This window comes from Balaenoptera acutorostrata, chromosome 9 (assembly GCF_949987535.1).
Source record: "Balaenoptera acutorostrata chromosome 9, mBalAcu1.1, whole genome shotgun sequence".
Taxonomy (NCBI): Eukaryota; Metazoa; Chordata; class Mammalia; order Artiodactyla; family Balaenopteridae; genus Balaenoptera; species Balaenoptera acutorostrata.
In genome coordinates, this window is record NC_080072.1 from 39050314 (window position 1) to 39066358 (window position 16045).

At 54.7% G+C, this 16045-nt stretch overlaps 1 protein-coding gene across 1 annotated transcript in view; it reads left to right on the forward strand.

Annotated features, from left to right (window-relative positions):
• PTPN5 (protein tyrosine phosphatase non-receptor type 5) overlaps positions 1-12796 on the forward strand; it is a 55096-nt gene extending 42300 nt beyond the window's left edge. The window contains exons 8-15 of the mRNA XM_057553651.1: positions 1258-1447; positions 3873-3957; positions 8012-8091; positions 8275-8412; positions 8950-9060; positions 11219-11379; positions 11471-11584; positions 12019-12796. Of these exons, the coding sequence (XP_057409634.1) occupies positions 1258-1447; positions 3873-3957; positions 8012-8091; positions 8275-8412; positions 8950-9060; positions 11219-11379; positions 11471-11584; positions 12019-12112 (973 nt within the window). The 3' untranslated portion in view covers positions 12113-12796. The remainder of the gene's footprint in view (positions 1-1257; positions 1448-3872; positions 3958-8011; positions 8092-8274; positions 8413-8949; positions 9061-11218; positions 11380-11470; positions 11585-12018) is intronic.
• Positions 12797-16045: the final 3249 nt, after the last annotated feature.

Below are 16045 nucleotides of genomic sequence, written 5' to 3' on the forward strand. Positions count from 1 at the left end.
ACCAGTGGAGACACATCCTCTCCAGGTCTGATTCACATAGATCAGGATGCCCCAAGGTGAACGCTAAGAAATGCTGTTACTACACACAAACACATGGGCATGCACAAGTGTACATACGTGCACGCTCACACGTACACTTGTGGTTTGGATAGGTTTCTTTACTGCAGGACGTGTCGGGACCTTTAACATGCTTGTAGTCATTGTAGATTGACTAAGGGGGGTGTGTGGCATTCCTCAAAGTCATCTGACCACAGAACCCTACTTTTTTTTTTTTTTGGTTTGAACTCAATTTTTTTTTTAAATTTTTTATTGGAGTATAGTTGCTTTACAATGTTGTGTTAGTTTCTGCTGTACAACGAAGTGAATCAGCTATATGTATACCTATACCCCCTCCCTCTTGGACCTCCCTCCCACCCCACCCCCATCCCACCCATCTAGGTCCTCACAGAGCACCGAGCTGAGCTCCCTGTGCTACACAGGTTCCCACTAGCTCTCTTTTATAGTGTCTCATAGTGTTCCGCAGAGCACACGTTAGGAGGTGTCAACACTCTCTTTTCGGGGCCTGGCTGGGTAAGCCAGATCACACCAAGGTTGAGTTGCCCACATGATGTCATGGAAAGAGCACTGGACGAGGACTCGGAAAACCTAGCTTTTTGTTTCAGCTCTGCCACCCCCTCACTGTGTGCTTGGGCCATCCTTGTCCCCGCTGTGGGACTCCGATTCCCTTTCTATGTCACGAGGGCGTTCCTGTTCTGCGCCCTGAACACAGTAGGGTTTGCTCTGTCTGCTCATCCTTGCTGCCGCTGTGCTGCCCTTGGGACCCCATCTTTCCCGGGGCCTCTCCTGGATTCTGCGTCCTTGCAGACTGCCAGTCCGGGGCTGGTATACAGAAGGTCGAGCCCTGCTTCTCTGCTCCAGGCAGGCACCCTCTCTGTGAGCTTCCTGGGGCCACAGGGCTGGGAACTGCCTCCAGCAGTGGCAGAGGCGAGTGCAGGGAAGGACTGAGCTCAGGGGCCTTGCGTTGAACCTTGGGAACCGTGCTGAGGCCACACTCAGCTACTCCACCGCAGGCAGCCTAAGCCTCGGGGCTGAGCCTCACGCTCCCTGTGTCAGGGGTGATGTTACACCCACTCCTCTCTCTGGAGCCCACCTGGTTCCCACCCCCATCTCTCCCTCCCTCATCCTCCTGCTCCAAGGCCCCCAGCTGATGGCCCTCCCTGACCCTGATACTCACCCCTCCTTACCCGGTCCTTCCAGGAGGGGCTCCAACGTCTCCCTGACCCTGGACATGTGCACCCCGGGCTGCAATGAGGAGGGGTTCGGCTATCTCATGTCCCCACGCGAGGAGTCGGCCCGCGAGTACCTGCTCAGCGCCTCCCGCGTCCTCCAGGCCGAAGAGCTTCACGAGAAGGCCCTGGACCCCTTCCTGCTTCAGGCAGAATTCTTTGTGAGTCCCCTTGAGCTGGCCACCCTGCAGGGGGCAGCCTGTTCTGCTCATGTTGATCCCCCCAGCAAGGCTTTGGAGCGGGGTACCCCAAACTCAGCATCTGATGGATGAGCATCATTTCATTCTCACCTCTCCTACTGTCTTGTTTTCTCTCTGGGCCTCAGTTTCTCATCTGGAAAATGGGGGTAAAAGTAACAGGGGTGTTGCAAGGATTCAAGAGGTGCAGAACGTTTGCAAAGTGCCCATGGGGTGATTGGTGTTTGTGGCGTTCCCAAGTCTTTATCATCCAGGACTGTGCTCTGAAAGCCTGAGAAAGCCTTAGAAAGCTTTCTCTTCTTTTTTTTTTCTTTGACCATGCCACGAGGCACCAGGTATTGAACCTGGGCCCCAGCAGTGAAAGCACTGACTCCTAACCACTGGACTGCCAGGGAATTCCTGAAAGCCTTCTCTTCTGACTCTCTCATTTTCCCACCCTCCCCCTGCCCGACATCACCTAACATTGTTCGTCCTCCTTTGAAATCTCCCCGGTTCTGTGACTCAGGCTTAGGGTGGTCCTGATCACCTCCCCTCTAGACTTATGCAGCAGCCTCCAGCTGCCTCCTGTTGGACTTTGAGGGGCCCATAAATGACACCCCTGTTTCACCTGCCTGAGCACTCAACCAGTTAAGAGCCAAGACATGGAAAATCACAAAACCACCTTTATTTTTGCTGATAAAGCCTAGGTTTAACATGAGGATTAGGTATGTAGCAGTAGGGAACTTCCTGATACCAACCACCAGAGTGAACAAACTTTCCACCCACCCCGGGCGGTGCTGGCCGGCCTCACCTCATAGGGGTGCCCTATAATTATTTCTTGGCAGGAGGGCCGGGAAGAAGGAGGAAGGAAGGGGCTGGGGCCCAAAAGCCCGGTTCCTCAATCAAACACACTCATTGGGTAACTCGCCCACCTCTGTGGGTAGGAACGGGCAAGAGGCCGTGAGCATTTGGGGAGTGTCCCTCTTGGGAGAAGCCAGAAGGATGGAGAACCCATGTGCCTCCCTCACAGCTCCCCTCGCCCCAGGCCATCCTGCTCCCTACCTGGACCGGATGGCTCTCCCCTCTGAGAAGCCCTCCATCACCCTCTGACCCGTTGCTCCAGATTCTCCAGAATGTGGCACAGCCTGCCTTACCTGAGTTGAACAAGCCCCAGACTCCTTTTCCGGACTTATATCCCCATCCCTGCAGGGACTGTCCACTTCAAACTGGGCCCAGCACCACCCCCCAGCCCCAGTGCCTTCCCTGTCATCATCCCCCACCCTGGAGGCCCCTAGGAAGCCTTCCTCGACCACCCAGCCTCAGCTGCATTCCCACGGCCACACCTCCCCTTGAGGAAAGGGCTTGCATCCCCTTGTCATCTCCGGTTCAGTAGATCATTGTCAGTTTTGCTCAGAGAGTAAGAAAGAGGGGGTGCCCACACACCCACTCCACGGGCGCTTCTGCACGTGCTTTTTATTCTTTTGATTCTCACAACCACCCTAGAAGGTAAGTATTATGATCCTCATCGTACAAAGCACATACTTAGTGTGCCCACAAACAATGAACACTGTAAACCATGTGAAGTCAGGTGCTAAAGCGTGTGGACAGAGGGAAGGGGCGTGAAGAGAAGACAGACACTGGGGAGTCATCCCAGAGAACATGGGTGGGGGGGAAGAGGTGAACCTTAAAGGCTGGGAAGGATTTGGGGTGATGAAGAGGGGTGGGACTGGTGCTCCCCACAAGCTGGGTGCCATGAGCTCAGACCTGGAGGCTAGCTAGATACTGACAAATTAGCCACAGGAAGAGATGGGCATACTGGAAGGTGGGTCTCTTCAGAGCAGCTGGTGGTAAAGAAAGGCCGGATTGGAAAAGACCTCACATTCCAGGCAAAGAAGTTCCAACTTGGAACTCTTGACATAGAGAGTGATTGGGAGGTGCAAATACAACCCTGGGAGGCCCAGAAGGAGGCTCCTTTCCTGCTGGAGAATCAGGGAAGGCTTCTTGGAGGAGGTGGCATTTATGATGGACAGGAGGACATGAGAAGATGAGGATAGGGTGGATGTTACTACAGAGTGAGCAGCACTATCCAGGGTCCTGAGGTAGAGACACCCAGGGTAGGAACACGGGTCAGTAAAACCACTCAGTGTGGCTGCAGCACAGGGTGCAGAAGAAGGCAGTGATTTGCCAGGTCACTTTTTCTTCTGTTCTTCTTTGAGTGTCTACTATGTGCCAGGCTGGCCCCCAATAAACAATGGTGATAATAACATTTATTATGCACTCAGCGTGTGCCAGGTCTGTTCTAGATGCTTTTTACGTGCTCTAACTCATTTAATAGTCAATGTTTGTTGAATGAATGCATGCACTTAAGTCAACCCACCTCTGCTCACACCCCCATGTCCTCCTCCTGCAGGAAATTCCCATGAACTTTGTGGATCCAAAAGAGTATGACATCCCTGGGCTGGTGCGGAAGAACCGGTACAAAACCATCCTTCCCAGTGAGTACTCACTGCCCCAGGGGGTGGGGGCAGGCTCCCCCTCACCTGGGAGCCACTTCACCCTGAGGAAGGCCTTAACCCCAGAGTGGACCTCCACGGTCACGAGGAGAGGGGACGGAGGGTGCAAGTACCCAGGGAAGGGAAACACCCCCTTTAGAGGGTAGAGGGCTCCTTGTTCCTTCACACAGCACTTTCCAGACCCTTGCCCTGTGGAAGCCCAGAGAGAAAGAGGAACAATAACAGCAGCTTCTAGACAGTTCTTGGTGGCTGAAAAGTCTTATCACATCCTTGGTCTCTTCAGAATGGGCAGATTTTAAAGAGAGGACATTAAGGCTCAGAGAGGATAAGTGGCTCATCCACTGTCACACAGCTAAGACGTACAGAGCTGAGTTTCAAACCGGGCCTGTGACCCCAGAATTGGGCTCTTTTGTCTACCTTGAGGTCAGTTTGGCCAGATTGTGAGTCCTCTAACAGGCAGAGCCACCCCATAAGGGAATGAGCTGCCTGTCAGGTAGTAAGCTCCCCATCAGTCAGGGTATTCAAGCTAGACTGCATGAGCAGTCCCCTGGAAGGTCTGACAGGGATTTTCCCCCTTTGGGGGCAGTTAGACCAGGTGACCTGATATTCCTCTTTTAGCCCTGGAGTATCATTTTCAGGTAACTTTCATCAAGCCCCTATCTGCCTGTCACCCCTGCCAAGTTCTGGCCCCAGGCCCCAGGGCTAGCTTAGGGGGTGATATATTGAAACCAAATCCACAAACCTACTCCACTCAGTTTATGGAGTAACGAGGCTTTAAAAAAGCAGTTTTGCCATTAGCATCTCCAACAACATGTAAGATGTCATGACTTATTTTTAACTTTTAAAATATCGACTTGTGGTTGCTATGGTTACACAGTGTCTAGGTAGTTCCGGTTAAACAAAGCACCATTTAAGGCCAGGATGCAATATTCAGGGCTGCTCACCTCTTCCCTCCCCTTGCCGCCCTCCACCCACCCAGCCCAACCTGGAGGGAGGGGTTCGGGTACCCCACAATCTAGGGCTTTGCTGACCACTCAGAATAGCCACTGGGGGAGTATGGAAGCCAGGCCATCACTCCATTTGGTCCCCACTGGATTCCTGAGAAGAATCCAGCCTCTAGCCATGCCCTGAGCCTCCAGGTCCCCGAGCCCAACAGAGAACCTTCTCTGTGGCCAGCAAGAATTGACCCTGTGCCTTCAGAGACCGGGCTGGGGTGGATGGCAAAGCCCCCTCTCAGATCCAGGACACTCAAAGGTTTGCTTTCTCATTCATTCTACACCATGACCAGGGCCTGAGAATTCAGACATGAATGAGACACAGACTCTGTGCACAGGGAGCTCACAGTCTAGTGAGAGAGACAGATCCATGGACAGTTCCAGTACCGAGGGACCCAGCAGGTAGCATTGAGGACAAGATGCAGGGGAGCTGCACCTATATGAATGAATGAATGAATATCCCTCAAATCTAGCTCCCCCTCTCCAACTTCACTGCCAAATTACTTTTTTGAGGTGAGGGCTTCCATGTTGCCCAGTGATTTTGGGGGGTCGGACATGCATGTTGCACAATTCCAGGGGTGCCATTTACATGGACTGCATTGACATAGTGCCCCCTGGTGTTGTGCGGGGCAGGGCAGCCCTCTGACCCTGACACTTCTTATGTGGATCATTACAGTAATGTAACTAGTCTCCTGAGTCCCACATTCTCTCCTTCTGTCCATCTTCTACCATTGTCACCAAAATGATGCAAAACAGAAAACTAATCATGTCATTCTCCTCTTTAAACACTGTCACTGTTACCCCGTAATCCTCGGGTTGAGGTCCAGCCTTATGAGCGTGGTTTATCGGACCCTTTGTCAGCTGGTTCCTCTCCAGCCTCATCTCTCCCCAGCTCCCGCCTGGCCCTGTACACTTGAACTGGACAGAGCGGTGCTCCCTACGCCGCTTTCTCCTGGTCCTTCAAACCCAACCCAGGTGCCCCCTCTTCCATCTGAGCCAAGTCAAGTCCCCTCTGTTCCCTCGTCCCCAGTGCTCATAGGCCATACACTGCTCGACCGCCTGCCCAGCAGTAGGGGACAGGGACCGGGCCTGGCTGATCTAGGAGCCCCCATGCTCAGGCACAATGTCAGGCTCAGAGTCCACGCTCGGTAGGGTCAATAGAACCATCACCATTCTCACGGTGGTTCTTTGATATCAAAGGCCCTGGTGTCTGGCCAGGGGGTCTAGTGCCCACTTCTGAGTCCTAATCTGGGCAGGCACCACAAGGAGAAGGGAGGTGGCCCACACAGTGCTGCCCGCGCCTCTCTCCCGCTGGTCACCCAGAGCCTCCTTCCATTTACCCTCGCTCTTCCCCATACCTGACACCCCTCCACTCCCTCCTCCACAGAAGCTGCCCTGTCCCCACCTCCCCCCACCCCATCACCTGCCCAAACCTCAAGCACTGGGTACGGGGCATGAAAGGGCCAGAGAGCGGGAGGTGGGTGTCATGTCCCATTTCATCTACTGGGTTTGGGATCCTTCTTCTTTTTTTTTTTTTTTTAACATCTTTATTGGAGTATAATTGCTTTACAATGGTATGTTAGTTTCTGCTGTATAACAAAGTGAATCAGCTATACATATACATATATCCCCATATCCCCTCCCTCTTGCGTCTCCCTCCCACCCACCCTCCCTATCCCACCCCTCTAGGTGGTCACAGAGCACCGAGCTGATCCCCCTGTGCTATGCGGCTGCTTCCCACTGGTTATCTATTTTACATTTGGTAGTGTATATATGTCCATGCCACTCTTTCACTTCGTGGGATCCTTCTTTTGACCTGTTAGCTTATAGTGGAACTTGTAATGATGGCAGTAATAACAGCAGACACGTGCCCTATAGTGTTCACCATATGCTGGGCCGAGTTATGGGTCTGAGGACTCACTAACATCTACTCTTGAACGTTTAAAAGATGAGTGAGGTTGTGATGGAAGGAATGTCCCTAGTTTACAGAGAAGGCACAGGGGGACTAAGTAAATGGCCTACACTGACACTGCCAGGACTTGAACCCAGCCTTACTGGTCAGTGGTGTAGGCTCCTGACCGCTCCTCACACGGCCTTTGAGAGCCCCGTATGGGGTACACTGGCAGGGCCTTTAGTCCAGCCCTCCCTCCACAGAAGAGAACCTGGGGCCCAGAGAAGGGAGAAGACAGCCAACTGGTGACAAAGCCAGACCAGAGCCCCGGGCCCCAGCTTCCTGCCCACCCCACAACCTGCTGGCTCAATCCCAGCTTCTGCAGGCTCACAGAGCAGACTAGTCAATACAGGGAGGCTCTAGCTGGAACAAAACAAACCCAGGAAGAAGAGCAGGACGTTGTGAGAATCTGCTGCTATGGGATTTGACATGTGACTAGATGGGGGTGGGGGGCAACCCTTGTGCACGTGTGTGCCATCTCATCTCAGGCGTGGAAGACTTTACTCCTTTCAGAGTAATATTCTCCCTCAGCGTCCTACCCAAACCGTAGCTATAAAGTGCTTTACAGTTTAACGTTGCACTTTCACATCTGTTTTCTCATTTATCTTCCCAACAATCCTAGGAAGTAGGCATCTTTACCCCCATATTACAGATCAGAAAACTGAGGCTTAGAAAGGCCATGTGCTTTACAAGCTTACACGGCACGTTGGGGACAGTGTATACTCGAACTCAGCCCTGCTGTCCAGGATGCATCCTCTAGGGAATTTCTTACTGATTCAGCTTTCTCCTCCCCAGAACATGAGGCACAGTGAGGACAGGGCAGCTTAAGGGACACATGGCAAGGGGCGGCATGGATCCTACAGAGGGAGGGACCTAAGGCCTCTCTCTGTACTGTCCTCTTCAGCCTGGGCCTCACCTGCCTGAGTGGGCCACAAAGGATGGGTCAGTGTTTTGCTTCTGGGCAAGGGAAGAAGGAACTTCAAGTTCCAGAAGAGATGTGGGTGCCCTGAAATGGGCCAGACAAGGTGGGCTGTGCACCAGGGGGACTGCATATGTTAAATCCCAGCCTCACCTGTCTCCCCCACCCCAGACCCTCACAGCAGAGTGTGTCTGACCTCACCAGACCCTGACGACCCTCTGAGTTCCTACATCAACGCCAACTACATCCGGGTATGTAGCCCCATCCCGATGGCCTCTCCCTGAAAGGGAGGCCCAAGTCAATGGGATCCATCCTCTAGGCTTGTCCCTAAGCCCATGTGGCTCCTGCCAGCCCCCGGGAAGAGCCTGAGTGTGGGGACTGGGCCCCAGGAGCACGGCGTCTGACCCTGATGGCCTGGCCTTGGCTGGCCGCAGGGCTATGGTGGGGAAGAGAAGGTGTATATCGCCACTCAGGGACCCATCGTCAGCACAGTTGGCGACTTCTGGCGCATGGTGTGGCAGGAGCACACGCCCATCATTGTCATGATCACCAACATCGAGGAGATGAACGAGGTAGGCACCCCTGTCCCTTACCAGGTGTCTGCTGCTTTGTGCCCTGAGCTAAGCGTCTTGTTTCCATATTAATCCTTACAGCAGTTTTGTGAGGTTGGTATGTTCACCTCACTGCCTGCCAAGGGGAGGAAATGTGAGGCTCAGCGAAGTTAAGTCAGTCGCTCAGAGCCACACAGAGAGAGTCAGAGGCAGAGCCTGGAGCTGGCCTCTCCACCTCCAGGGCTCAGGATCTAAAACACGATGCTCTGCTGCTGCTCAGCCTGCCAGGGCTGTTGCTGGCTACTTCTGTACTCATCACGGCCCATTTAATTGAACTCCCATAAAAGTCCTTCAAAATGGGTATTATTTCCATGTTCCAGATGAGGAAACTCAGGCTCAGAAAAGGGAAGTAGCTTACAGGTTATGAAGCTGAGATTTGAACTCTCTAACTGCAAACCTACTGCCCTGTTACCTCTCTTCCCGCTGGCCTGGGAGGGGTATTGGGGAGAGTATGGCTGGGGTGCTGGGAGTATCACAGCCTGATCTGGGCCCCTGCAGAAGTGCACCGAGTATTGGCCGGAGGAGCAGGTGGTGTACGACGGCGTGGAGATCACTGTGCAGAAAGTCATCCACACTGAGGATTACCGGCTCCGACTCATTGCTCTCAGGGTGAGGCCTGGGGTTGGACTGGGCTGGGCAGATGGGGGACTCCACAGCCAACAGGGTCCCAGAGGCCATGATAGCTGAAATTAAGGCGTGTGTCACTCCCAGGATTTACTGATAAGCAGGAACGAGGGAGAGTGGTGAATAGACTTGGAGGCCAGAAGAAGGACCAAACCCTCCGTGCATTTCATATTGTTAGGTTCTCTCCATCCACATTGTCATTCATAATGTCTTCCAGCTCTGCTTCAAATGTACCCAAGGCCAGGACTGTCTGGAAAAGGGGGCTTCAGCAGCTTCCAGCACTGTCCTTAAAACTGAACTTTGAGATCCTGCCTAGAAACATCCTTTTACCTGAGCTTCCAGCCTGTAGTATGACACCGTCCACCAGAGGGCAGGCGCTCCTTGCTGCATTTGGGTTGCACAGGGAGGTTGTGGTTGCACAGAAAAAGGAAAAAAAAAAAAAAAGAGAGAGAAGAAGACATACAAAATATGAGCAATTACAGAACAGCCCAGAAGAGTGGGGGGAGGTATCCTCCCACCCTGAAGTTGTGCTTCTTCCAGGCTCAGCATAAGAGAGGAGATTGTTCCTTTGGAGTCAGGAGAATTAGTGCGTTCTGTTTTTGAGAAATCTTATGACCCATGTTTGGGGAAAGTGGGGCCACTGTAATAACCCAAAGTCTGGAAGAAGTGAGCTGGATGCCAGGAAGCTGACATCCTATCCAGAAACAGCCTAGGAGGTCCACTGATGCTGGCAGCCACAGGGTCTGGATAGGATGTCAAGGGCCTGAGACTTGTTCCTCTGAGCTGCCCCCTCCCACTGGAGAAGGTGAAAGAGGGGGTGTCAAGGAGAACTCAGCCCCTGGAGGACAGTGCCCAACTAAGCATCTCCAAGGTATAGGCTTGCTTGCGGGCGGAAAGGGCCAGGAGGTAGAGGGCAGAGGCCATGGTAGCTGCCACAGCCAGATAATGCAGGGGTGCAAGGAACCAGCTTCCTTTTTACCCCCGAAAGATATGCTGGGGCTGTCTCATCTTCTCAGTGCTGCCGGACTGGTTAGGGAAGAATTGGGACAGCTTGGGGCTTGGGGGTATTTACTTCTGTCCATAAACCTTTACAAGCACCTGCTCTGAGCCTGGTTCTGGGTTGGGTACTGGGAACACAGAGCTGTCCAAAGCCTGGACTCTCTCCTCAAGGAGCACCTATAAAATGGTAAGTACTGACATAGAAATAGGTAAGAGCACAGAAGAAGGACCCTTTGTCAGCTAGGGTGCTTAGGGAGGGCTTCCTGGAAATGGTGGTGCTGAATGGGGTTCTGAAGGATGAGTAAGAGTTGGCTAGGGGGCAAAGAAGTGGCGAGAGCATTCCAGGCAGAGAGAAAGTAAAAGTAAGGGCGTGGAAGATAGAATAGCTCTATGTGTGTATACGTGGAGGAGGTGGGGGAAGCAGAGGTTTGATCTGCAAACCATTTGGAGTGCAAGAGAATCAAGTGCAAGTTCACAGGAGCAGGAGTTGGGCCTGAAGGGTAGATACTGAACCATGTGTCTTATTTGCCTGGCTGAATACTGGGGAGGGTGGGTTTGATTCTAAGAGCAATGAGAGCCATCAAAGGGTTCTGAGCAGGAGAGCAGCCTGTGCTGTAGACAGACCGTTTTGACACTGTGGAGCTCGGGCCATCAGGGAGGAGGAGGGAGGGTCTCACACAGTTGAGAGATGATAAAGACCAAAGTGGAGGCGGTGGTGGTGGAGAGGATAGCACGGAGAGGGGAACACTTGCTGGGGTTGGAGGTGGGCAGGGAAGTATACTGAGGCAAGAGGAAGGGTCCCAGGGCTCTTGGGGGGTAACTGGGCTGTTAAGGGGTGACCAGGAGACAGGAGTGAATTGGAGAGGGACTCTTCGCCTCTCTTGGATGATCTTGGAGTTGCTGGGGCAGAACCCACGTGAAGACCAGTGCTGTCGCTGCTGACCAGCCCCTGCTGCCCACCTGGCTTCGGGTCTCTGTCTGGTGCTGCTGGGTGATGTGGTATAGATGGCAGAGGCCCGAGGCCCCACTCCCTGTGGCCTCCCTCCTGTGTGTTTCCTCCTTCCCTCCCATCTCCATCTCTGGGCTGATCTGTGGGCTCAAAGAGTTCACGTGTATCTGGGGTGGGCCTCTGTGTCCTGGACAGAGTGGGACAGAAGAGCGAGGCCTGAAGCATTACTGGTTCACATCCTGGCCCGACCAGAAGACCCCAGACCGGGCCCCCCCACTCCTGCACCTGGTGCAGGAGGTTGAGGAGGCAGCCCAGCAGGAGGGGCCCCGCTGCGCCCCCATTGTCGTCCACTGCAGGTGGGTCCTCCCAGACACCCACGAGGGCAGGGCAGCTTCCCCCACCCCTAGGCTGCCCTGCCTCTCACCCACCCATGCCCTCGGCCCTCAGTGCAGGGATTGGGAGGACGGGCTGCTTCATCGCCACTAGCATCTGCTGCCAGCAGCTGCGACACGAGGGCGTGGTGGACATCCTGAAGACCACGTGCCAGCTCCGTCAGGACAGGTCAGCCCATGGGCGGGGACTGAGCATGTGGGGAGCTAGACCCCTGGGGGCAGCAGAGAGAGACTGACGTGTGCATAGGGTGAGGGTTAGGGGGACACACCCTGCGGGGACTGACCGGCGGACAGGAAGTAGGGAGGACAGATGGGTAGAGGAACCGGGTCCAGACAGTTGGTGGCTGGATGAAGAGGGGAGAGAAACAGAGCTAGTGGACAGAGGGGCAGGGGCCGAGAGTGGTGGGACATGTCACCTGTGTCCCCGCTGTCTATGCCAGAGCTGGGAGGGACAGGAAGTGGGCGGGGGAGTGGCTGGCCAGGGTTGGCCTCTCTAAGCTGCACAAAGGCAGAGTCCCTGATGTGCCTCAGATGACTGGCACTCTGTGGGTCTGGGGGCAGGTCCCTCCATGACCCCATCCCCACTGTGCGTCTGCCGGGCAGGGGCGGCATGATCCAGACGTGTGAGCAGTACCAGTTCGTGCACCACGTCATGAGCCTCTACGAGAAGCAGCTGTCCCGCCCGTCCCCCGAGTGACCACACTCCTCCCCGAGGTCCTCTGGGTACCACCCAGCCTGAGTCTGGGCCCTCATCCCGGCCACACCCAGGGCCCTGCCTCGGGTCCAGCCTGCTCCCTGCCCCTCCCACTTCCTCCTCCTCAGTCTGCTCCCCCCAGCCTGGGCCTGGCCCCTGCCCCCCCCCACAACGTAGCTCTTCCTACTGTACATATTGGGGAGTGGGGGAGGGTGGGGGAGGGGTGTGCCAGGCCAGGCCTGGGGCCCCGGGGCCTGACCCACGCTGCGCGACCTGGGGCCTCAGTTTTTAATGATGGTTCCATTGCTACTTGATCCAAAACATTTCCGTGCCGCACTCCACGTGTCCTGCTGCAGCGTGTTCTGTCTGTCCATCCATCTCTGCTGTCTGTACCGGACACTGTGTCTCCTCAGCCCGGGAGAGGGGTAATGAGCTCCAGCCCCCAAGTGGCCCCGGCAGAGGTGCCTGCCCCCGGCCCCCAGCCCCACTTCTCCCAACAGGCAGATTGCACTTTGCCCCTAGTTACTGGGACCAGGATGAGGACGGGGGGCCTGAGGACCTGGAGGTCAGGCACAGGGAGCTCCTGAGGGGGTGGCAGAAAGATCTCAGCTGGGGGAGAGGTCTCTGGGTGGTGGTGGGGGGAGGAGTATCGCAGCCAGGGTGGCCTCTGGGTGTCAGATGCCCGCAGGGGGCAGTGAGCAACCCACGAGGCATCAGGGAGGAAGGGGACAGATGGGGACAGTGAACCTAGAGGACCTGGGCCACGGTGGGAGAGGGGGAGCTCCGAGGGTGGGGTGGGGACTCGGCCCCAGATATGTGTGAAACATTTTTCGGTGTCACTGTGGGAAATCCCTCCCAGAAGTCTCACCGCGTGTAGCTCTGCGTGTGTCCCATGTCCCATGCGTGTGTTGAGAGCCCGTCAGCAGGGCGTGCATGACTCTTTGGCAACATGTGTTATCTTGGAGCCACGTGTTTTTATTGCTGACTTTAAATATTTATTCCACGGCAGACAGAGACATTTGGTGTCTTTTTATAATTTGCTCATGGTCATTGAATAGAGCAATAAATGGAGCATTTTGAGCAAAACTGGGTCTGTGTAGTTGCCTCTCTCCTCCACTCCCTGTACCCCTGTCTTTGTACACACACACACACACACACACACACACCCTGACCCTCGAGATCCCTAGCACCACACACACACACACACCCTGGCCCTCGAGATCCCTGGTGACACACACACACACACACACACACACACACACACACACACCCTGGCCCTCAAGATCCGTGGGACCCCCTTGTGGATGCTGGGAGTGTAGCATGAATCCAGATTTGAAAAGCCAAAGTCCATTGAGCAGGATCCTCACACACCCTCACCGTCCCACCCAGCCAGGAGCCAGGGGCCTTGGGGAGCCACAGGGACAGGTGTTGGAGGTTTCCAGAGAAGGAGAAGTGGCTGGCAGGCCACCAGCTTCGACAGGTGGGCCAGAGAGGCCAAGGCTGGAGCAGGGGGACCTTCAGCTCACACAGGCCCCTCCCTGTTGGCCAGCACACTTATCCCTTGTTAGCCCTGCAGGTCCCAAGAGCAGCTGCAACCCAGCAATTTCCCCTGTAGGGCCTGGGCTGAGAGGAAGCCCCACCCAAGGAGCCTGGGGAATCTGCTCCTAGGCAAAGATCCTGCGCCTCCTAGACACTCCTCTATTCTTATCCCAGCCCCCAGGGATGCAGCAAAAGTAGCTGTCATGCCCTTGCTGACAGGTGTGGGTCAACCCAGGGCAGGAGGGAGTCCAGGGCAGGACTGCTAACCAACCAGCAGGTCCTTACAAGGTAGCGAAGCCTTGAGTGGGCTGGTTGAGGGTCTGGGCTGCAGGTATACTATAGACAAGGAGGAAAGAACAGGGAGTGCTTGGGCAGCTGGGATGGAGGGCCCAGAGTAGGGGGGCCTGCTCTCCAGCCACCCTCCAACAAGAGGATGGGCCCTCCTACCCTTCTGCCCAGATTAGGGGGGTTGGGCGGTAGGAGTGGGGAAAAGAGCTAACAATTCCCCCTCTTCTCCTGGGGTGGCCCTGTGAGGCTACTCAGGCTCTGCAGGCACCACATGTAGAGCACAACATGAACGGTGCCCCCTGGATTTGTGCAAAATGACAGACCTGCCAGACTCTCCCCAACTCACCCCCTCCTGGTCCCTGGAAAACACAGACCTGTCGCTTTGTTCCCCAAGCCCTGCTGGACACACACACACACACACACACACACACACACACACACACACACACACACACCACCCCCACCCCCCACCCCCCCCTTCAGCTCAGAAGGTCCCACCTGGCAGCAGTGAGAACCAAAAGCTCTGCACAAGGGACCAGAAAAAGTACCCTGGGACCACCACCCTCAGCCACCGCCTACCCCATGCCCCACGTTTCCTCCAGCCCTGGCCTCAGTCCCCCCCATCCCCCAAAGCAGTGTGCCAGCTCGCTGGGACAGCTGCAGAGCCTGAGTAAGGGATCGCCCCCAGGGGGGCAGATACTTAAGGAACCAGTGACTCCTGGTGGCCCCATTGCTGGGGGAAAGGAAGAAGGAGACTGGTCAGTCTACAGCCCAGGCACCAGCTGCACCTCCAAAGCTGCGGGTGGACACAGCATTCGAGGGTTAGAAGGGATTGGTGACACGAAGGTAAGGCTTGCATCTTTCCTCAGGAAAGGGGCAGGATCTGCTAACTTCTGAGCGCAGAGGGGGACAGCAGGAGCTGGGACAGGGGAGTGGTCTCAGAACCTGGAGGGAGAAGCAGGCCAGGCAGAGAGATATCATGGGATGAGGGGGTTAACTTTAGCCCCAAACCTAATTTGGAAGAAGGCTTTGGGGTCCCCTGGAAGGACACTGGACTGGGAGTCAAGAGGCCAGGATTCTAGTCCGGGTGACCTTGGACAGGTTATTTCTCTGACATCAGTTTCTCACAAACAAAATAGAGGTTTAAAAACCGCCACTCTGGTTAAATAAAAGATGGTATGTATACCCATTCGTTGGAATACTGTGTAGCCGTTAACAAGGATGGGGAAACTTTATGAACTGGGATGGAAAGATCTCCAAGATGTAGAAAGTGAAAAGAGGGCTGAATAGCGTGTATAATAGGCTACCTTACGTGTTAAAAAAGGTTAGAGACAAAAACGTATTCCTATTTGCATGAAGCAGCTCCAGAAGGAGCCCAGAGACCACAAGTGGTTACCTGCTGGGGAGGGCTGGGAGATGGAGGGGCTTGGGAGCCGGAGGGAGCCTCTTCATATAGATGTTTATATTGTTTTACTTTTTAACTATATGATTGAACTACCAATTCAAAAAAAAATTATAAGAAATAAAAACTCAATCTCTGTCTTTACCATGTCGCAAACGAAAGCAGAGCTGTAGCAATGCTTTGTCATCTGTCTCAGCATTCCCCCAATGCCAGGGCTCCCCAGGGCCCAGCAAGAAGATCCGCAGTTTCCTTTCAAGGCCTGCTCCTGTGTGGCTTAGTCAGGAAGTTCCTTCTCAGGTCTGACTTCATTCCCTCCTGATAAAACCTCCAGCAGTGCCCCCCTAGTTCCATGTAGCTATCAGTAGTTATCCTCAACTCCCTCTGGGCCTTACTGGGTGTGCTGGGTAAGTCTAAATCCTACCTCCTCCCCCTCCAAGTACTTGGAATAGTTTGGCGCTAGCCAGTGGGGGACAGGCCCATTGGTCCTTGTAGCCAGCCAGGGAAAGGGAGACACTAAGGGAAGAGAAGAGAGGCCAGGGAGAAGAGGCTTGCTGCCCAACCTCTCCTCACCCTCTCCTGTGCACAGCCATTTCCCCCTGTGTCCACCTGTCCCATCCCTTCCCCCCCCCCAACACACACACATAAGAACATCTCTGAGTCTCCCACCTGCTCCCTTCCTTGTCCTTCATGGCCTCATCCTCTCCCTG